Source organism: Haliotis rufescens, unplaced genomic scaffold (genome assembly GCF_023055435.1).
Source record: "Haliotis rufescens isolate VD_foot unplaced genomic scaffold, xgHalRufe1.0.p SCAF_11, whole genome shotgun sequence".
NCBI lineage: Eukaryota > Metazoa > Mollusca > Gastropoda > Lepetellida > Haliotidae > Haliotis > Haliotis rufescens.
Genome location: NW_025963791.1, coordinates 37,341,823 through 37,365,843, shown reverse-complemented (window position 1 = coordinate 37,365,843; position 24,021 = coordinate 37,341,823). Strand labels below are relative to the sequence as shown.

Genomic DNA, 24,021 nt, shown 5'->3' with positions numbered 1-24,021 from the left:
GGAAAAAGAGCCATAACTATTATCAAATATTTATTCATATAAATATTTTATCACAAACAAGCTCTGAATACAATACAGGGTGTATATCGGTTATGTTTGAATCTGAAGCCGTTTTAAATTGTGCATATGTATTTCAAGCTTTGACTGCGAGCCTATCGTCGATTAATACGTGTGTCTGTTTGACTAATATTAAAGAAAGATATAGGTTTGGTGCCTAAGTTTGAAGCGAAATATGTTCATATAAAATACGTTAAATGCTTGGAAATACTAAAAGGATTTTATATACGACTATATACCGCAGTAACACCTAGTTGATATTTCCAAAATGGCTGACGTCTCGTTAGACGATTACATTCAGAAGAAGAATTTCCGTGTTCAGATCCAGTAAATATACATTTAATTCGAAACATTTCGTATGGTCTTAATGAAAAAGATTCCACTCTCAAGAGATGTTGACATTCAGTTGACAAAGTCTATATTTTAGCGTGCTACTTGTTCTACTTTCACTTAACTCTCAGAAGATCACAAAGTATATTTCTCCGATGTATTGACGCACGTGACATTTATTTCGATATTAAAAGATCAATTACGTGAGATGAGAGGTAGAATCTACGTTGTCGGTCCTTATATTGATTGTACTGTAGGGAATTGTATGTTGTTTTGCAATTGATAATAAATTTAAGAGTTGTGTATAGGCTAATAATGTTGAACGCCAAATGTAGAGTTGTTATTATGTCGGCCTATTGGCAAGATACTCGAGTTTGCTCTGGCTGTGGCTTGCACTTCACTTACCATGTGATTCTCTTACATATTTAAGATGTTACACTACTATGAGTACCGTGACGTTAAACAGTATACAGAGAAAGAGAAAGATTACTCATACTGTAAAGGGGGTGTAACATCACACAGACTTTGTAAATACTCAGATGATGGCTTGCTTTGAAGAGAAAGTTGTCTTTTATGAGTGAATGAGACATTTTACAGTTGTTCAAGTGATTAGAGAGAAAACTATGAATGTTTCTTAAGCGTCCGAAAACCCATAACACAGGCATATATATAAGATCTTAATATTTTTTACTCAGTTTTCAAAATTAAGAGTCCTGGGGCCTTTAATGTTGTGCTGCTATGTGGTATAGTATTAAAATTTAGCTTGTCTATGGGCCCCTCTTAGCCTTCAGCCTTCAGCAGGCAATTAGTGTTTTGTAACTCACAAGCTTTCTCTCGAATTTGCTTCTGTTAAAAAAACAAGACTGAAGCCAGTTTACTCTGCGCAGTGCTTGTGTTTTTGGCTTCACTGTGTAGAGCTTTGGTTGGTTTTGGTTTGAGAACTGGATCGGGCATGTGACATATCATAAATCATACGTATGTGTTTTCATATGTGTTACATCAGACGTGTTTGTGCAATGATTATTTATGTAACACAGTACCATGACCACAGTTATGATGAGGGGGCAAGGGTGGCCCAGTCGTCTTAAGGCGCCGCGATTCGCTGTGCAGAGTTGCGTCCCTTGGGCACGCCAGAAACCTATGATTGTGGGTTCGAATCCCGGTTCGCCCAAATTATGTTTCTAGGTTTGTCAGCACCATACCCATGCTCGTGGGTTTCACCGAAGTGGTAAACGTCTGAGACCTGCATCACTTTGAGCTTTCCTCCCACATTAAGCTGACACGCCGCAATATAACTGGAAAACTGTTAAAAGCGGCGTTAAACCCAACTCACTCACTCACAGTTATGATGACTTTTTCAGAAATGACTGGAACCAAGGAGGTAACGCGGGTCTGACAACTCGAGGAGGGAACGCTGGCTTTACAACTCGAGGTGGCAAGGCTGGCTTCACAACTCGAGGTGGCAAGGCTGGCTTCACAACTCGAGGTGGCAAGGCTGGCTTCACAACTCGAGGTGGCAAAGCTGGCTTCACAACTCGAGGTGGCAAAGCTGGCTTCACAACTCGTAAGAATCAGAACAGTCCCGGAGGAGTCAATAGGATTCAGCCTAATCAGAACAGAGGCCCATCTGTGATGGTAACTGGACTTGGAAATGTTAAAAGTTTTGATGCCAGACAGAAAATTGGACAAAAGGTTCAATTTGATGCCAGAGATCGTCTTCAGATGAAGAAGCCTGTGGATGCCAGGATGAAAATAAGTGGACCTCGGGGCCAAGTAGGGGCAAATACGATAAATATCCAAGGTGGAATAAGGCAGAGAATAACTGGCCCAGGAGATGGGACGAGACAAACAATCTCAGCCCCAGGAGTAAGGCAGCAGGTTGTTGGACCAGGCAGTGGCATCAGGCAACAAGTGTCCAGGTTAAGCACTGGCTTGGGGCAACAACTGACCAGGCCAGGAAGTGGGAAAATGGAAGAACGTACCTTGACTGTTAAACTTGGTGAGCTGGGAAATGATGCCAGGAAGAAGATAATTGCACTCAAAACAAATAAAGGAACATATGACGCCAGGTCACGGATTGCCATCAGTCCACCCAATCAGCAACAGCAAGTTACCATCACTGGAATTGGGAAGGTCTCACAGGGTGCCGAGGGAACATTCATGAGAACTGTAAGTAAACTGGTTATAATGGTTACAGACTAAAAGGAGCTCACCGTCTGATAATTGTAGTGATATCAGGTTCCCCATGAATGTTGAAAAATTTCCTAATATGTTTACTGTTTTACCTTACTCATGTTAGCATTGACAAGGCTGAGGATAATGTCTCAACACAGACAGTAGTCGGTAGCTCTAAGCAGTGTGTAAGTAGTTGTATTGTATCCGATTGATGGGAGGCTCAGCATATAATCTTCATCTTTCCAGCCTAAATCATGAGCTCCCTCAATGGTAGCTCATGATGTTAGCACTTTGTTCATGTTGTTTACCATGTCACCCTCTCTGGTATATGTTTAAGGATTGAGGCATGTGTAATGGAAGTTAAAATGCTTAGCCATGATAAATACCACTTAATGCTGAGACTGCTTAGTGACTTGAAAGCAGGATAGTTTTGCATGAAAGGACTACCCTGTTTTGGTAAATTGCTTTTCACACCAATTGGTTATTTGAAAGGAAATTTATTCAGTTGTAATACATGTTAAGTACATTTGTCTGTAATTATCACTTGTTAAAAATGCTTGATATTCATGGTTATTAAAGTAATCTTTTGTTTACACAGGCCAACAGTGCAGGTTCCCATCAGATTCAGAAGACTGGACTGATTACTCGAACTGTAAGTAAGATTATCATAGACCTTTTTGATGTACATAGACATAAATTCACATATGTAAACTTTGTTGTCTAAAATGACCTAAATGAGACAATGAAAATAATTATATAAAGTATATATATGGTTTTGTTCTTTGTGGTTTTCAGCTGAACAACACACCATCACAGTCCAGTGAAAGCGGAATAGCATCAAGGATTCAGTTGACCAATGGTGGACTACAGGTGACGCGAGCTATCCCATCAGCCACTGTGTCATTTGAAGGCAGCATGCTGACTGTTACAAAGAGAACACAACAGTACCAGGTACAGAGAACACTTATGTTTTGGATTGCGCAAAAATTATGCAAATTGTCATGCACTTCTTCATGGTTTTTTAGACCAAGGTTATTTTTTTTAGCTCATCTGACTTAATGTCAGTTGAGCGTATGTCTTCGCGTGTTGTCCATCCGTCCATCTTTTGCATTTTCAATATCTACGCAGAAACTGTATATGGAGCTGAAAGTTTGTATGAATAATCCCAGCTTTGATGTCTTTAAACCTTGCTCACAGAATTTGATTACCAGGGAATATTGATAAGTCCAGGGTGCCATTGTACAAAACAACCTTAGCGCTGCGACTGTAGTAAGTCTCTGTTAAGGTAGGGGAGGTATGATCACATTAGCGCTAAGATCGCTTTGTACAACGGCACCCAGATTTTTTACTTTTGTATCTCCTTGGATCATGTGGATCATGCACACATTTTCATCTGATTACATGTCTTCACAGCAGGAAGAGGAACCGCCTCAGAGTGAAACCCAGGACAATCAGTATTCACAATACAATGAAATGGACAGTTTTGAAGATGAAAATGATTTAAATTTGGGAAGTTACTCCGAAGAAATTAAGCCACAGCTCCTACAAATTAAAAAGACAATCAGAACTACTCCATTCCCCGTAGAAAGTGCGCCAAAAAGTGTGCCGGCAATGTCGACATTAAAAAGGAAGGCTCCTCAACCAGCAAAGGTTCAGTCAAGTGGTCCTCTGAAGTTTGTGAAGCCACCGGGAGGCCCTCACATTCCTATTATTGTGCCACCAAAGAAAGCCAAGATGACTGCTCCTGTAGCTAAACCCATCGTCAAGCAGACCAAGGTTCAGGTGAAGGAGCCTGTAGAAGAGGTAATGCTAGTCAACTCTCGAGATAACAAACTCCATGTCACAGTCAACTAGAGTAACAATGCATTATAGTGTTGATGTATTGATATGTCATAATTTCTGTTGCAGGGTACTGTTTCACAAAGCAGTCGTCAGTCATATGTGTGTGTAAAACAGGCGTATCTTTGAAATACTGAACTAGGGGTGTTTCACAGAGCTAGTGTAATATTACGTCCGTGTAAAATTTACGTACATTGTACCCGTGGTCTTGGGGTAGTTTATTTATGCAAGGGGTTTAAGATGGTGCTCAATCTAAATGGGGATGAGATGAAAAGAAAAGTGTGTTGTCGAGAAATCCTTTTCAGCAACAGGTCCTCCTTTTTATTGTGCTTCATCTTCTTCTCTGAGCACCTGCCACAGTAGATAACTGTCGTGCTGATTTTCCTACCTCACAAAAGGAAAGAGCTCCAGTCTTAATATTTTAAGGGCACGTAAGGTGGCAACATTTTACGGCAGTTTTAGTGTAGCTTTGTTAAATAGTCAGTACTATTTTTCAAGTATTTACCTTTGGCAATACAATGTACTCAAACAGCTAGTTAAATTTCCTATTTTTTTCTTGAATTCTTTTTGTTGCCTAAAGTGAAGTCGTCAAAGCTATTTAACATGTTTAAACTGTCACCTACTACATTTGTACTACTAACTTTGTGGGATGTAAAACTGCTCCTGGTGCAGAATAGCTGCTGTTTGCAGTGCTGGCAGTGTATGTGATAATCATTGAGACATTGGTATTTGACAGTGAATCGCAATGTTCCCACATACATTTTATGTCAACTATCACAATAATTGTGATGTAGTTTTTGAGTACCAATCTACACACCTACCTTCAACATGATCAAAACCTGTTTTTGTGTCTGAAGTTTGTTATTTCTCAAGTAATATCATTGAATGCCTTCTTCAGGATTAGAATTGGGTTAACACTATCTGGCGTACTCAGCTACATCTGGAGTTCAGGTTGACTGTACATGGTATCACCTTCGTAAGGCTATGTTAGAACCAACAGGGATTTTTTTCAACCTTTAAAATAAGACAAAGTGACCAAGGCTTGTGTCAAGGACAACTCAGGTGTGGCGTGGCAGATTTGGCATCACCCTATCCTGATTATTGCACACAATCCGCCTCTGGTTTGTTTAGCTCTTTCTTTATGCTGAGGGGGGCACGGGTGGCCCAGTCGTCTAAGGCGCCGCGATTCACTGTGCAGAGTTGCGTCCCTTGGGCACGCCAGAAACCTATGATTGTGGGTTCGAATCCCGGTTCGCCCCGATTATGTTTCTAGGTTTGTCAGTACCATACCCGTGCTCGTGGGTTTCACCGAAGTGGTAAACTTCTGAGACCTGCATCACTTCGGGCTTCTCTCCCACATTAAGCTGACACGCCATGATATAACTGGAATACTGTTAAAAGCGGCGTTAAACACAACTCATTCACTCACTCACTCACTTTATGCTGAGGTGGCATAATGCACATTGATTTGTATTCTTCTTTTGTTTGGAGGAAGAGGAAACGACTCAAGACATCCTTAGTCCACTGCAAGGCTATCGAGTGTATGTTACTAACCTTCACCCAGTCGTCAACCAAGATGATATCATTGTAAGTACAAAACCACAAGTTTTGCTGTAACAATGCAGTAGTCTTTCACATTGTCTACCTACAAGTTATTCAGATGTAAAGTAATCTATATATAATGTTGAGTCAGGAAAACATTTCCTGTTTAAGGGTATTTTGACTTGTGTCTTGTTGTATTTGCTTTCTAGGAGTTGTTTGGCGCAATTGGTGCTCTTCGTAAAGCCAAGCTGATAAAACAGGGGACTGCGGAGGTTGTGTATGTGAAGAAGGATGATTCCCTCAAGGCTGTACAGAAATATCACAACAGGGAGTTGGATGGTGAGTTGATAAACTGTTACTTTCAGGCCAAATTAGTCTTGCCCTAGGAATACAAGAGAGAGAACACAGGCATTGCTCTTATTGATTGCAGTTGACTTTACACTGAACTTGAAGAGATGATTATGTCTCCACAAATAACAGCATACAAATCACTGATACAAATAGGAATATTGCATATGGTAGCTAGGTCGTTTATGATGAGACTATTGAGTACCAGTGATCCAGTGTCAGGATTCAAGGGTACAGTAGGTCTTCTGTACCCCATTCTTGTTGTAAAAGACAACAAATGAGGACAGGGTGGTTACAGCTTGTATCCTGCCTGATTCAGTACCAGTGATCCAGTGACAGGATTCAAGGGTACTGTAGGTCTTCTGTGCCCCATTCTTGTTGTAAAAGACAACAAATGAGGACAGGGTGGTTACAGCTTGTATCCTGCCTGATTCAGTACCAGTGATCCAGTGACAGGATTCAAGGGTACTGTAGGTCTTCTGTGCCCCATTCTTGTTGTAAAAGACAACAAATGAAGACAGGGTGGTTACAGCTTGTATCCTGCCTGATTCAGTACCAGTGATCCAGTGACGGGATTCAAGGGTACTGTAGGTCTTCTGTACCCCATTCTTGTTGTAAAAGACAACAAATGAGGACAGGGTGGTTACAGCTTGTATCCTGCCTGATTCAGTACCAGTGATCCAGTGACGGGATTCAAGGGTACTGTAGGTCTTCTGTACCCCATTCTTGTTGTAAAAGACAACAAATGAGGACAGGGTGGTTACAGCTTGTATCCTGCCTGATTCAGTACCAGTGATCCAGTGACGGGATTCAAGGGTACTGTAGGTCTTCTGTGCCCCATTCTTGTTGTAAAAGACAACAAATGAGGACAGGGTGGTTACAGCTTGTATCCTGCCTGATGCAGTACCAGTGATCCAGTGATGGGATTCAAGGGTACTGTAGGTCTTCTGTGCCCCATTCTTCTTGTAAAAGACAACAAATGAGGACAGGGTGGTTACAGCTTGTATCCTGCCTGATGCAGTACCAGTGATCCAGTGATGGGATTCAAGGGTACTGTAGGTCTTCTGTACCCCATTCTTGTTGTAAAAGACAACAAATGAAGACAGGGTGGTTACAGCTTGTATCCTGCCTGATTCAGCTGCCTCATTGTGCCCTGGCAGCATGGATTGTTGGTCTGGCTATCACCCACTTGTTTGCCTCACCCCGATTATTTACACAAAGCGATTTAGTTGGAATATAGATGACTGTGGCATCAATACACAGTAAGATCCCAGTTAGAATTCATCACCAGCAACCCATGCTTTTCATAAGAGGTGAGCAACAGGATCGGGTGGTCAGACTCGCTGACTTGGTTGATGCATGTCATCGTATCCCAATAGCGTAGAACGATGCTCATGATGTCATTTGAATTGTCAGGTCCAGGCTCAATTATTTACAGAATGCCACCATATAGCTGGAATATTGCTGAGTGGAGCATTAAACAGACAAGCCTGGCATAAATCAACATTCACTCATTAACACACAGCCCAGTAATGTGCAATTTCACTTTGTTCCGAGCATGGACTGAACATCCTCAGTCTCCACCCCAGTGAGAGTGTATGAACCTCCGTCCAGCCAGTCTGGTGTTGTGCTGATGGTACTTACCTTGTCTTCCCACCCCAGTGAGTGTGTATGAACCTCCGTCCAGTCAGTCTGGTGTTGTGCTGATGGTACTTACCTTGTCTTCCCACCCCAGTGAGCATGTATGAACCTCCGTCCAGTCAGTCTGGTGTTGTGCTGATGGTACTTACCTTATCTTCCCACCCCAGTGAGAGTGTTTGAACCTCCGTCCAGTCAGTTTGGTGTGGTGCTGATGGTACTTATCTTGTCTTCCCACCCCAGTGAGCGTGTATGAACCTCCGTCCAGTCAGTCTGGTGTTGTGCTGATGGTACTTACCTTATCTTCCCACCCCAGTGAGTGTGTATGAACCTCCGTCCAGTCAGTCTGGTGTTGTGCTGATGGTACTTACCTTGTCTTCCCACCCCAGTGAGCGTGTATGAACCTCCGTCCAGTCAGTCTGGTGTTGTGCTGATGGTACTTACCTTGTCTTCCCACCCCAGTGAGCGTGTATGAACCTCCGTCCAGTCAGTCTGGTGTTGTGCTGATGGTACTTACCTTGTCTTCCCACCCCAGTGAGCGTGTATGAACCTCCGTCCAGTCAGTCTGGTGTTGTGCTGATGGTACTTACCTTGTCTTCCCACCCCAGTGAGCGTGTATGAACCTCCGTCCAGTCAGTCTGGTGTTGTGCTGATGGTACTTACCTTGTCTTCCCACCCCAGTGAGTGTGTATGAACCTCCGTCCAGTCAATTGTGTTGTGCTGATGGTACTTACCTTGTCTTCCCACCCCAGTGAGTGTGTTTGAACCTCCGTCCAGTCAGTCTGGTGTTGTGCTGATGGTACTTACCTTGTCTTCCCACCCCAGTGAGCGTGTATGAACCTCCGTCCAGTCAGTCTGGTGTTGTGCTGATGGTACTTACCTTGTCTTCCCACCCCAGTGAGTGTGTATGAACCTCCGTCCAGTCAGTCTGGTGTTTTGCTGATGGTACTTACCTTGTCTTCCCACCCCAGTGAGCGTGTATGAACCTCCGTCCAGTCAGTCTGGTGTTGTGCTGATGGTACTTACCTTGTCTTCCCACCGCAGTGAGCGTGTATGAACCTCCGTCCAGTCAGTCTGGTGTTGTGCTGATGGTTCTTACCTTATCTTCCCACCCCAGTGAGTGTGTATGAACCTCCGTCCAGTCAGTCTGGTGTTTTGCTGATGGTACTTACCTTGTCTTCCCACCCCAGTGAGTGTGTATGAACCTCCGTCCAGTCAGTCTGGTGTTGTGCTGATGGAACTTACCTTGTCTTCCCACCCCAGTGAGTGTGTATGAACCTCCGTCCAGTCAATTGTGTTGTGCTGATGGTACTTACCTTGTCTTCCCACCCCAGTGAGTGTGTATGAACCTCCGTCCAGTCAGTCTGGTGTTGTGCTGATGGTACTTACCTTGTCTTCCCACCCCAGTGAGCGTGTATGAACCTCCGTCCAGTCAATGGTGTTGTGCTGATGGTACTTACCTTGTCTTCCCAACCCAGGTAGCGTGTATGAACCTCCGTCCAGCCAGTCTGGTGTTGTGCTGATGGTACTTACCTTGTCTTCCCACCCCAGTGAGCGTGTATGAACCTCCGTCCAGTCAGTCTTGTGTTGTGCTGATGGTACTTACCTTGTCTTCCCACCCCAGTGAGCGTGTATGAACCTCCGTCCAGTCAATGGTGTTGTGCTGATGGTACTTACCTTGTCTTCCCACCCCAGTGAGCGTGTATGAACCTCCGTCCAGCCAGTCTGGTGTTGTGCTGATGGTACTTACCTTGTCTTCCCACCCCAGTGAGCGTGTATGAACCTCCGTCCTGTCAGTCTGGTGTGGTGCTGATGGTACTTACCTTGTCTTCCCACCCCAGTGAGCGTGTATGAACCTCCGTCCAGTCAGTCTGGTGTTGTGCTGATGGTACTTACCTTGTCTTCTCACCCCAGTGAGTGTGTATGAACCTCCGTCCAGTCAGTCTGGTGTTGTGCTGATGGTACTTACCTTATCTTCTCACACCAGTGAGCGTGTATGAACCTCCGTCCAGTCAGTCTGGTGTTGTGCCGATGGTACTTACCTTGTCTTCTCACACCAGTGAGCGTGTATGAACCTCCGTCCAGTCAGTCTGGTGTTGTGCCGATGGTACTTACCTTGTCTTCCCACCCCAGGTAGCGTGTATGAACCTCCGTCCAGTCAGTCTGGTGTTGTGCTGATGGTACTTACCTTGTCTTCTCACACCAGTGAGCGTGTATGAACCTCCGTCCTATTAGTCTGGTGTTGTGCTGATGGTACTTACCTTGTCTTCTCACACCAGTGAGCGTGTATGAACCTCCGTCCAGTCAATGGTGTTTTGCTGATGGTACTTCCCTTGTCTTCCCACCCCAGTGAGTTTGTATGAACCTCCGTCCAGTCAGTCTGGTGTTGTGCTGATGGTACTTACCTTGTCTTCCCACCCCAGTGAGCGTGTATGAACCTCCGTCCAGTCAGTCTGGTGTTGTGCCGATGGTACTTACCTTGTCTTCCCACCCCAGGTAGCGTGTATGAACCTCCGTCCAGTCAGTCTGGTGTTGTGCTGATGGTACTTACCTTGTCTTCTCACACCAGTGAGCGTGTATGAACCTCCGTCCTATTAGTCTGGTGTTGTGCTGATGGTACTTACCTTGTCTTCTCACACCAGTGAGCGTGTATGAACCTCCGTCCAGTCAATGGTGTTTTGCTGATGGTACTTCCCTTGTCTTCCCACCCCAGTGAGTTTGTATGAACCTCCGTCCTGTCAGTCTGGTGTTGTGCTGATGATACTTACCTTGTCTTCCCATCCCAGTGAGCGTGTATGAACCTCCGTCCAGTCAGTCTGGTGTTGTGCTGAAGGTACTTATCTTGTCTTCCCACCCCAGGTCTGCCAATGCAGGTGAAGCTGCTGACTTCTACCACAGCAACGGTGAAAGTTCCAGCACCAGCGCCAGTTGAGGCAGATGACAATGCAGATGCTTCAAAACAAGGGCCTCTCAAGTGAGTATATAGTTCTAACAAGGAATTCCGGCCTCCCATGGACATTTTTTTTTGTGACCTATAACTTGAAAACTGCTACATGGATTCTCCTCAAACTTTGTGCTCTATACCAATAGGAGAGGTGCAGTGCAAAGTTTGATTTCAATATTTGGATTTCTGAAAAAATTTGTCCCATAACTACTTGAAAGCTCTTTTTCAAATTTTGGAACAGTTTGCATACTAACAGAAGAGGTGCAGTGAAAAGTTTGAGTTTGATATGTGAAAAATATGATTTTTTCCATGAATGTTTTTTTTACTTCAACATTTGTGTGACCAATAACTTGAAAACTACTTCATGGTTTTGTCCACTAGTCCTTATAATGATAACATATAGCAAAACCCTTAAAATGGACCAATTTTTACTAGTCCTTAGGATACCTTTACTATTGGGCAGTTTGGTAAGGACTACAGGACTAGTGCCAATTTCTAACGCTGGGACATAGGTAGTCAAACAGTCCAAGGCACTGTAACTCTTTGAAAAGAGTTGCATCCCCTTTCACTGTAAGGATCAGCTGATATTTGGTTTGAATCCAATATTTGCCAGATTTATGATAGTTGGTTTGTATTATAATGTGTTTCACCAACGCAGTAAATATCATCAACCTGCATTGCAAAGCTTTCTTCCAAGATTAAGCTGAAGTGCCATGATGTAGCTGAATACTCGTGATTTATTCAGTGTTCCTGATCTACTTTTAGGTTGTTGAAACAGGCATCTTCAGCATCTTCCATCCTGCGTGCCCAAGCGGAGGCGGAGTCTGCAGTGGAACCATCTCTTGTACACAGGGCTCTGTTTAAGCTTGGAGCACAGGGCTCCAAGCCTGTTACCTTCACGGTCAAGATCTAGAACTACATCAGTTGTGTCCCTTGCTCATTGTTTTGAAATGATAAGCATCCTTCTCATCCAGTGTATCTACCATAGAGAGATGAACCTTGTACTGGTTCAGTAATCATTCACACGTGACCATGAACACATGAAGGTGGACCTTTGCAGTGTCATTGACACCGAGTGACAGTCTTCTGAAGTACCGTTCTGTGTAGTTCTGTGTTGACAACCCTTCTGAACAGCCTCGGAGAACTCATACCCATAACATACCAGACTGATTAGGAGTTTAAACTGATTAGTGCTTCCTGGTGAAACTAGTCATCAATGGACATCACAAGTCAATTAGACCATCATTATTTAATTTGCAGAGACAAGTAAGTCTTAATTGTAAATTTTCTATTTTCTGTTGAGATTATTGTTGATGGGTAATTCTCAGTTTATTAAACTTTATTGGACTAAATATGTCTCCGATCTAGATCTGTTTAGTTTATATTATTGAAGAGATCATCTCATCCATCCAGGAATGTTTTTGTGAAATGTCATCTCACATCATGTCTGAGAAATGAAAACTACAAAATACCTTACGTGTCGGAGAGCAAAGGATTTGTATATGGTTCTGGGGTTAGACTGACATTGAGGTGGATCTCAGCATGTGTTATGTGTCATGACATTTTAGAGTTATCAATATGTCAATATATTGATACTGTTTGCATCAACGATATGTTCATGTATATGTTTTGCAACTGTTTAAATACCAATGTAATGCATTGGAGATGAATGTACATGTATTTTACATTATCAAAGGTTGGTGCTTTTTTAAATACACATCTTATGATGTTGACAAACAATGTCTTGTCATAAACTTTTGATGTAAAAAAGTATTTTCGTAAGTTTGAATTATTCTCCGGCATGTGTTAGAGCTGAAGGACCTTGAAAATATTTCCCTTAAATTTATTTCTTCATGAACCCTCATTTGTATATGTGAAGTGATCATAACACGACATTTGTAACATAGTTCCTTGAAGTTTGTTGAATCACCTCTGTACAATGTTGAATATAAAGCATATGGCCCCATTTTTGACATGTTGAATATGAAGCATATGGCCCCATTTTTGACATGTTGAATATGAAGCATAAGGCCCCATTTTTGACATGTGGAATATGAAGCATATAGCCCAATTTTTGACATGTTGAATATGAAGCATAAGGCCCCATTTTTGACATGTGGAATATGAAGCATATAGCCCAATTTTTGACATGTTGAATATGAAGCATATAGCCCAATTTTTGACATGTTGAATATGAAGCATATAGCCCAATTTTTGACATGTTGAATATGAAGCATATGGCCCCATTTTTGACATGTTGAATATGAGGCATATAGATTAGTTCTAACATTGTTGAATGTGAAGTATGTAGCCTAATTCTAATTCTGACATTTAAAAGAATGCACAGAGCCTAATTCCAACAAGGCTTTAAAGGATGCATACTGTCCCCATTAAACAATGTTTCATGTGTACAGGCTGGTCGACAAGGCCAGGAGATATGTTTGATGAGAGATCTCATCTCACACTGCAGCAAGAGATGTTCATTATATTGGCTGATGAACTGGTCCATATTATATGGCCTGAACTACACTCAGTCATTGTTGATACAGCAGTACTTAAAGAAGAGGTTTCACGATAGCATTAAGGGTAATACCAAGTCCCTTAGACCACTTCCCCTTCCTGTGTTTGAATGAGAATAGTGTGAATGCTGTGTTGAGGACGTGTTATCTGTGATTCCATGTTCATGGGGAGCCCAGGGCCATCTACAACATAATATCTCGAGAAGGTAATACAAGTCTTCCTTGTGGAATCTTTGGAAGAAGAGCATGAGGACTGTTATCATGATGACACTGCCTCTGGTGTGACCTCGACACATTGCTAGTATTGGCAGGCAGTGTGCTTGTATATAGATGAGCTGTTGGTCCACACAGGTTTGAGGTTAGACTATCTGCTTGGTTTGTGAAGGTATGTCTGGTGTCGTTGTTGTGTCATGCCAATGTTCAACAACCAATGGCTATTGAATAAATTTTGTCAATACCATGTGTATTTGTGTTTTAGCTCATCTGGATGGTTTATTTTCAGTTTACATTTTTACTTGCATGATTATCAAACCAATTAAGTTGTGGACAAAACCTCAAAGACTTCCGGAGTGAGTGAATGTGGGTGACAACATGAGCAACAATCCAAGCAGTCAGTACACAATGGCCCACAATCGGCCAGGTCAAACAGTATGACCATGCACTCCACAACTGTTCTGTGCCCAGTATTTTCCTGCTAACCTAATATGACACCGTATACGGCAACTAAAGATACCATAAGGAATTTATTATGCCAAAATTTATTTACACTCTGGTATCCATATCGCACGTGTCATGTCAAATTGAAAACTTGACACTAACAACGGTACATTGAGTTGATGTTAAGGGTGAAAGGGAGACTACTCTTAAAACCTAGCCCAATATTTTTCTGCTAACTTAATATGACCCCATATATACAGCAACTCAAGACACCATAACTAAAAGCATCTTGCTGACCTTTTGTAAAAGAGTCTCCCAAAAGCATTGTCCCTCTGTGGACTAGTGTTTCACTCACTAGGCTACAAGTACGAAGGTCAAAAGTTCAATCCCACTGAAATATTAGAAACATTTGTTGTTGATATTACATCATTCCGGCACGTTTCCTTAAGTTAGCATTGTAATGGGTGTTATAAAGATTGTGTTCAATAACTAGGGACATTTGATACATGTCAAACCCACTTTACAAATGTTACCTTCTGAAATACCCAGAGACTTCCTTTGGAATATCCCTGGGACAGAGGGATATTCTGTAGAAAGTCCCTGCTAATTGGTTATTCTATGAAAATACAGCCCCGTGAAAACAATAGGATGATGTCACTAGAGGTGTCTGGTAGGGCTGGGATGAGTCCAAACTTACTACCCAGGTACCCAACCCCCTATTACCTGACCCTACCCGGGTACCCGCTGTAGGTCTCAAGAGATAGGTACAAAATGTCCGATTGGGACTAGTAGTTTGACTGTAGCCCAAGCAAAATGCACTTAGATACACATGTAGGACGATCTGGTCATGCATAAAACTGAATTTGACAGAAGCTTAATCTTGAATGTGTTTATAGTCAGAAGTAATGCGAACGTTAGTTGTTTGTAGTGTAGCCATGAAGTTCTAGATACCTTTGGTCATTAAACAATATATCACGTGACTAACCACAGGTCCGGGTAGTTCTGTGGGTACCCGAGTTACCCGTCCAAGCCCTAGTGTCTAGTTCTTGGGCCCTATGATGGCCTGGAGTCCCCATGGGTGATACCTGGGGACTGCTCATCCAAAAGTGAATGACAACAAGATGGGCGGCCAATCCTGATTTTTCTTGATATGAGAAACGGACACGACAATAGAAATAAGCCATTTTATTGCAAAAGTTGGAACAACTGTAAACAACTTGTCTAGAAAGCAATAATTGTGAATGGTAACAAACACAGATACCAAAAAATTGTGAAATGAAATAGTTTCAGGATGATCGATGATATCATATATCATAAAATGTCATAAAAAATGTGCCTGGTTGCAAAATTGGTGAAAGATGCAAACATCTGAAATAAAGGCTTTGGCGGACATTTTGTTTATTTTATCATGATTATGATTTGTACAGTTATTCTTGAATAGCAAATTAATTATAAAAGACATACACAATAAAACATTTTATCAAACTGACAAATGCACACAAATAACAAGGTAACAAAAAGTCATATAGTTTTCTATGTGACTTTGACTTCCAGCAGCCCTTCAGTCCAAAAAGATGGGTCAGTCAGGGGTAGTCGCCATCATCTTATAGAGGAAGGAATAATAAGACTTTACATATATTTTGGGTGTATGGTAAAGATCAGCATGTGAGAAAAAATAATACAAAACAAAACTTGCACCATTATAACTGAAACAGAATTACACAGCATAAAATATGAAATTGCTCAGAACAAATGAGTAGATCGAAAACAATCTTGAAAATGACATGCTCCTGTGAAATGATGTTCATTATGACAAGCAAAATAATACAACAAAACTGAAACCTGATCTGTGAAGGAAGGGGCAGCAAGATCATGGGAATGAAACCCTGGCAATGTGTGAAAGGCAAACACACTAACCACAGGGCTATCCCGAACAGCATACCCTTTCCCACACTTCTACACATCTTCTGGGAGTCACACAAGCTTGAGACACACCCACTGCACTCTTTGGAAACCACCCCAAGCCTTCTCTAAATCACGGTACCTTGGCTACCCCTACCACAGCTGAAACTGCAACATCAGTGATATAACATGACAATCTGAAGGGGATTCAAAGTCAAACAAATCTTCTTGTGATGAAATTTGAAAACACCTCAGCTACCGATCTTGTTGCAGAGTTAGGTGGGTCAGAGCTTTTCAAAGTACTAATGTTCCAATACTGAAAATAATTACCCTCCCTATTAATGCTTGTCATATTTTTTGGTACATTTTTTTCATGACCCTCCCCTAAAAGACAACATGCAATTGCAAATATGTGTTTTACTTTTTACAACCCTCCCCTGGAGACGTCATAGTTTGGTGACCCTGCCCTGACTCCCCACCCTATAATAAATTACCCTTACAATACAAAAAACACCAAGCATGAGATATTAGTTTTAGAACAAAGCTAGATATTATACATTTCCTATATACATGACATTGTTACACCCTAAACATGGTTTTGACACTCTTGCATTCACTAGTAACCATGGTAACTCAGAAATGTACCTGTCACATGATAATTTACACTATGATACACACACCTTTGCATAGTCTACAGACAGTCTAAACAATTGTCTCCGAAACAACAAACTTTTGAAGATAAAAAGTGTTCTGTTCAACATCCTACAGAGGTGACAGTCTTGAACATGTAAGGAGTCCATTTTGGAAATTGTGAAAATTTCTCCAAACAGATTTTGATTACCACATGTTTAAGAACATTGTGAATACCAATATTTGTGATCAATTCTAAATCTCAGTTTGTCTAGCTTGCTGATGTAGTCAAGGGGTAATACAGGGGATAAGGGAATATAAGAAGAAATCTTCAAGTGGCTTAAAACATGGAGACACCACTGTAATATTTGAAAGTGCATTTTACAAATTCTTTTTACTATTTGTGATCTACAATTCAATAAAATTATTTCCACTGTGTGACAACTGTGTGGGTCTTTATACAAAACATGTTGATTTTTGGCCTTGATTGTTTATACATAAACCTGGGTGCAATCTTGAAAGGTTATGTGTTATTTGTAAGAGAAAAATCATGTTAGTGTCAAAACATATACAGTTATACTTTGGTTGACAATGGTTTGAAAAAAATGCATAATATACTTTAAAGCTTTTAAACCTTTTGAACAATGTGCTGTTTTAAGAAAATGTGAAAGTATTGTTCCATAAATGACCTGTAAGATCTTGTGAAATATGGTTTGACGTTGGATGGAATTATAGTGCAAAAGGTGTCTTGGAATCCTAAATTCAGCAAAAACATACAGATATATCAAAATATAAAAAAAAGTCTTCATATACATTTTCAATTATCAACACCAACAACAGCAAAGCAAGTATGTTCCTAAGTGTATCAATACTTTTAACTGATGACAAGTTCAGAACATAAAAATGATAACCAACAATCACAGTGTCTACTGGACATCGCTCATAGGCATCCACATCTTCCCGAGGCAAGAGAGTTAAATGACTTTAAAAGTCCAGTTTCCACCCTTGGCGAACTAGGTTGGAATTCCTGGGCTCTATCGTAGCGCCACCAGTGGCTATTAGGAGTTATGTCCCTTCTAAGCCTCTCCTATAGACCAATCAGACTCCACCTCTCATATCACTTGCATTTGCTTCAAACCAAACTGGCTCCATGTCAAGACGATCTGATTGATAATCAAGGTCTATATTGTGATAAAACGGGTCTTACATCGCGAAGTACATCCAATAACTATGCATAAACTCGTTAGTCCAGCCAAAATCTAGATCCATATTACCAGCCTAGTTCGGCAAGGGTGGAAACTGGACTTTTATAGTCAGTTAACTCTCTTGCCTCGGGAAGATGAGGCATCCAACATGAAGGAAAACAGCCAAAGTATAGTACAGCCATTGAAACCACAACAATCCAACAGCGCCTTCACTGGGATCACTGCACAACATACACAGTAATCACAGCATATACAAAGATTCATTCAAACACCTGAAAAAGGGAGGCCTTTTTATTAAAATTGGTTTAAAACTCCTGCATGAAGCTCTGTTCTGTAATCAGGGTGTCCTTGGTTATGTGAAGAAGGTACGAGCAAAAGTGGATGTTAATGCTGCTCTGAAGTGTATTTCTGTTATATCACAGTGTGTGGCATTTATGTGGGGGGAAAGCCCAAAGTGAAGCAGATTTACCCACAAGCTTGTGTGAAGTGCTGACAAACCAGTGAGTATGGAATCGAACCACAGATCAGCAGATCTTGGCACAGCTAAGGGAGGCAGCTCTGCAAACAAAACCTGTTCTCTATAACTTCCTTCTTGTTAAAACCAAGAGACCATGACCATATTTAACCCATACAATAAAAACTGGGATTCATATGAATAAATGTTATACAAAGCATTCAGACAGTTAAGCAGTTTCCTCCCTTGATTGAAGGCCAAGCGGTGACCTGAGCTGGAGAGGAGAGTGATTGCCTCGAGTCTCAATAAGTATGTTATGGCAAAAAGGTCAACAGACAAAAGATTGTTTGAGCAGTGAATTTGGCTGATTGTCAAATTATGATTGGTTTTCTGCTTAAAATAATAATAAAGGCATGATTAGTCATTACAATGCTTAAACAGAAAACAAATTGGCATATGTAAAAGATTTGTCTTGAACTGAAAAAATACAATGAGTGAGTGTTTTTTTAAAAACACATCATGTCATTTTTGAGGAAGTGATGCAGGTATTGTGAGTGAGTGTGTTGGGTTTAACGCCGCTTTTAACAGTATTGCAGTTATATCACGGCGTGTCAGCTTAATGTGGGAGGAAAGCCCGAAGTGATGCAGGTCTCAGATGTTTACTACTTCAGTGAAACCCACAAGCACTGGTATGGTGCTGACAAACCAAGAAACATAATCAGAGCGAACCGGGATTCGAACCCACAATCATAGATTTCTGACATGTCCAAGGGACGCAACTCTGCACAGCAAATTGCGGAGCCTTAGACAACTGGGCCACCAGTGCCCCCGATGCAGGTATTGAGACGTTTACCACCATTGAGAACGCCACAAGCAAGGGTATGGTGCAGCCAAACCAAAAAAATTAATCAGGGTGAATCCGAGATTCAAACCCAGGTTCATAGGTTTCTGGCACACCTGTCAAGTCAGGTCTGCACTGCAGTGCATAACACAACTGGACCATGGCGTGGACTGATCCAGCCATACAAAATGCTATGACTACTGATAGTGTTACTTTCAGTTAAGTGATACAGTGGCACAGGAACAAGATACAGTGGTACATGTATACATTAGCAGGGTACACAATGCTGGAAATAGTTCAGCAATACAGGAACATACTTATCAAGAACACTCAGATTGGAATACAATGACATACTGGACATATTGATCCCTGGTACATCCGTGATACATCGAGTGCACAATGGGTAGTCAGTCACAGGGACACATGATGCTAGAGAACACGTGTACACGAAATGTGGAAACAAGACACAAGCAGTGGTTCTGTAGTACCAGAAATGAATGTATTCAAGCCCGATTAATTTAGTGAGTGAGTGATTATGGTTTTACGCCGCTTTTAGCAATATTCCAGCAATATCACAGCGGGGGACACTAGAAATGGGCTTCACACATTGTACCCATGTCGGGGGTCTTCGGCGTGACGAGCGAAGCTTTATCCACTAGGCTACCCGACCGCCCCGATTAATTTAGCCCATGGGCTTAAAAACGGAAAATATCGTTTGTTTGTTGTTTAACGCCGCACTCAGCAATATTACAGCTATATGATGGCGGTCTGTAAATAATCGAGTCTGGACCTGACAATTCAGTGATTGACATCATGAGCATCGATTTACACAACTAGGATACGTTGACATGCATCAACCAAGTCAGTGAGCCTGACCACCCTATCCCATTAGTCGCCTCTTACGACAAGCATAGTCACCTCTCACGGCAAGCATGAAATGTTTTTGATGTCACAGACATAATGCGAAATAAAAATTTGGTACTTGATATATTGGAAAACATGTAATAGCATGTTAATTCATGGAGTGGTGAAGGCAGTTCCACAATGTGACTGATGCTTGAAGCTTCCACATTCAGAAGTCATACTGAAAACTTGTGACAATTTAAACACATATGGCAGAAAACCTGTATCACATGTGAATCATACATCATAATGGCTCCCATCCAACAGAGCAAGCTGTACCCTTTTCAGTGTGGAGGTGTTATTGTTTAAAGTTACCAATTATTACAAATACCCTTACTCAAACTTTCATGTATCTTTGGGTTGTTTTTTTTAAGCCCAGGGCTTAAACCTGAGGAAAAATGTCACTCAATAAGAAAGGGTAAACACTTTTTAAGCCCAGGGCTTAAATACATGCATTATTGGTACATGATTCAATGATACAAGGACATGATTCAGTGGTACAAGGATGCATGCATGTGCTCAGTACAAAGCTACAAGGTATGATTCTGTGATTTACACGATTCAGTGGTACAAGTGCATGATGGAGAATGGCTAGACTGCTGTTTGAGCAAGGATTGTCTAACATGAGGAAGACTAGCGGGCTGAACACTATAGGAATATACAGCATTGGCCATTACACACTATAGGAATATACAGTGTTTGGCATTACACACTATAGGAATATACAGTGTTGGGCATTATAAAGGAATATACACTGTGTTAGGCATTACAAAGGAATATACACTGGTGACCATTACACACTTAAGAAATATACACTGTGTCGGCCATAATGTCAAATAACAGGGTCAACAACAAACTCAAGACACATAAAACTGTTTCGTTAACATCATCTCAAACTTGACATTTTTATGCATCAAAATGACATCAGCATTATGACAAGTGATAAACACCTAAATTTCCACAGGGTATGCTAGAATTCAGTCCTGAATCTCAACAGGGTATGCTGGAATTCAGTCCTGAATCTCAACAGGGTATGCTAGAATTCAGTCCTGAATCTCAACAGGGTATGCTAGAATTCAGTCCTGAATCTCAACAGGGTATGCTAGAATTCAGTCCTGAATCTCAACAGGGTATGCTAGAATTCAGTCCTGAATCTCAACAGGGTATGCTGGAATTCAGTCCTGAATCTCAACAGGGTATGCTAGAATTCAGCCCTGAATCTCAACAGGGTATGCTGGAATTCAGTCCTGAATCTCAACAGGGTATGCTAGAATTCAGTCCTGAGCAATACAAGATATTTGAATGGACTACAAGATGTTGTCTTACTACAATGGGGGACATGTTGTAGACGTGGATGTTCACAACCGTATGCTTTTATCCTTGCTGCCGCGCCACAAACTGTGGTTGAGAAATTATGTGTTACATTATTGATTCAATCTACTCCACTTTGGAAAGACAACAACACCCGATACCATTGGTCAATCACGGTCAACTAACCAATGAAATGATTGACCACAACCACAAGAAGACTGGCATCAAAACTACAACAGGGTCAACCAGATCTGGGTTGGTCAGTAAATACAATTTCCTCCTTACAAGATTCCTCATCCGAGATTACGCAATCATTTCAAAACTATATGCACCTTCTCAACCAAATTTAGCCCAAAACACAAGTTTTACATATTGAAAAAACAAATACACACACACATATCCTACACCATTATTCATCAATGTCACCAGAGCTTAAAATGGATCTCATGGCCTTAACACTATTCATAAAACATTTCATAGATATACACATCAAATTCACATTTCTGAAACCCTTTTTCGTCATCAAGAATACAATTATCAAATTGATGAGACTATACACACATACATATTGTCTCTGAGGGAATTGATGATAAATGGAGTTATCAAGAAGGGAAGTTACTGTTTGGTAAACTTGGTACAGTACACCAAGCTTCTGGACAATTTCATCCTCTGTAACTAAACCAGATCATGTTTAATTATTGTTTTTGGAAATACAGCACCAAAATGTAACAGCTACTGTAATATTCATGACATTTGTTGTGAATACAAATATGGTGCATGATTCTCATAGTGTACATTCAGACAGCAACGCTTACACTTCCGGTTGACCATACTCTACACGCTGCAGCATAATAATAACATTCAAACAGAAGTTACGAAGCGAGAATTTAATGACATGGCAAAATGATGACCATGTTTTGGTAACTGATACCAAAATGATACAACTTTTCAAAAAATAACAAAATATAATCGTTTCAATGCAAAAACAACATTAATGCAAATTTCTCTCAATAAGAATAAACAATACAAAATATTCAAACAAAATGACACAACTGTATAAATACATTATCTGTTGATGATCAAACATTTCTCAATGAAAACATTCAGACATTTTGTTTATCTGCTTTAAACAAATGAAAACTGATAGCCTTGAAACTTTGCCAAAATACTGACATCATACTATTTTGATTTTTCAGGGATACACATATACGCAGTGTATACACTTGCCATCTGCATATAATCTACTCGTGTCTACATATGCTGATAATATTGCCTTACAAACATATGGCCACCTGTATCAATCCACAACAGACTGACCACAGCATTTTACACAGTAAACTAGACAACCTCAAATGACAGCAGTTATTTTTAATAACAGAAGAAGAAAGATCTGACATTCAAATGGCACTCTTTTTGAAACAAAGGAAAATAAATGTTTGACTCACCATTTGTTCAAATGAAGTTGCATGAGAAGCAATTGCTGTTATATTTCAGTGTTACATTGCAATCTCACCTTTCACAACACATAGATCTGACAGGTACAGGCAGAACATGGCAGCTCATGGTTCTAACTCACCCCACACAGCACACAGCACACAGCTCACATAGGTAGGGGGGAACACAGTTCTAACTCACCCCACACAGCACACAGCTCACATAGGTACAGGGGAACATGGTTCTAACTCACCCCACACAGCATACAGCTCACATAGGTAGGGGGGAACATGGTTTTAACTCACCCCACACAGCACACAGCTCACATAGGTAGGGGGGAACATGGTTCTAACTCACCCCACACAGCACACAGCTCACATAGGTACGGGGGAACATAGTTCTAACTCACCCCACACAGCACACAGCACACAGCTCACATAGGTACGGGGGAACATGGTTCTAACTCACCCCACAAAGCACACAGCTCACATAGGTACAGGGGAACATGGCAGCTCATGGTTCTAACTCACCCCACACAGCACACAGCTCACATAGGTACGGGGGAACATGGTTCTAACTCACCCCACAAAGCACACAGCTCACATAGGTACGGGGGAACATAGTTCTAACTCACCCCACACAGCACAGAGCTCACATAGGTACGGGGGAACATGGTTCTAACTCACCCCACAAAGCACACAGCTCACATAGGTACGGGGGAACATGGTTCTAACTCACCCCACAAAGCACAGAGCTCACATAGGTATGGGGGAACATAGTTCTAACTCACCCCACACAGCATACAGCTCACATAGGTACGGGGGAACATGGTTCTAACTCACCCCACACAGCACACATAGGTACGGGGGAACATGGTTCTAACTCACCCCACACAGCACAGAGCTCACATAGGTACGGGGGAACATGGTTCTAACTCACCCCACACAGCACACAGCTCACATAGGTACGGGGGAACATGGTTCTAACTCACCCCACACAGCACACAGCACACAGCACACAGCACACAGCTCACATAGGGACAGGCAGAACATGGCAGCTTCTGGCACTAACTGATAAATACTGTGCAAAGAAATGGTACGAGCAAAATATTCTAAACACACTACTTAAAAGAAGTTACGGAACACCTGATTTAGTCAAATTAAAAAATCGGATGTACTTTAATTCTCTTGAATACCATAGTATATCTTCTTTACAGCATTTGGCACTGCATGGACACTGAAAGCAGAGAATTCTTGCTATTTTAGAAAAATCTCATCTAATACTTGAACCTG

The 24,021-nt window shown here is 41.5% G+C and overlaps 1 protein-coding gene across 1 annotated transcript; it reads left to right on the top strand.

Moving 5' to 3' along the window:
- The first annotated feature begins 302 nt into the window (after positions 1–302).
- On the top strand, positions 303–13,850 carry LOC124153103. Its single transcript, XM_046526257.2, has 9 exons — positions 303–384; positions 1,749–2,556; positions 3,161–3,214; positions 3,358–3,513; positions 3,976–4,365; positions 5,893–5,988; positions 6,153–6,282; positions 10,789–10,903; positions 11,639–13,850. Exons 1-9 carry the CDS (start codon positions 326–328, stop codon positions 11,784–11,786), a joined length of 1,956 nt encoding a protein of 651 aa, XP_046382213.2. The 5' UTR covers positions 303–325; the 3' UTR covers positions 11,787–13,850.
- Positions 13,851–24,021: the final 10,171 nt, after the last annotated feature.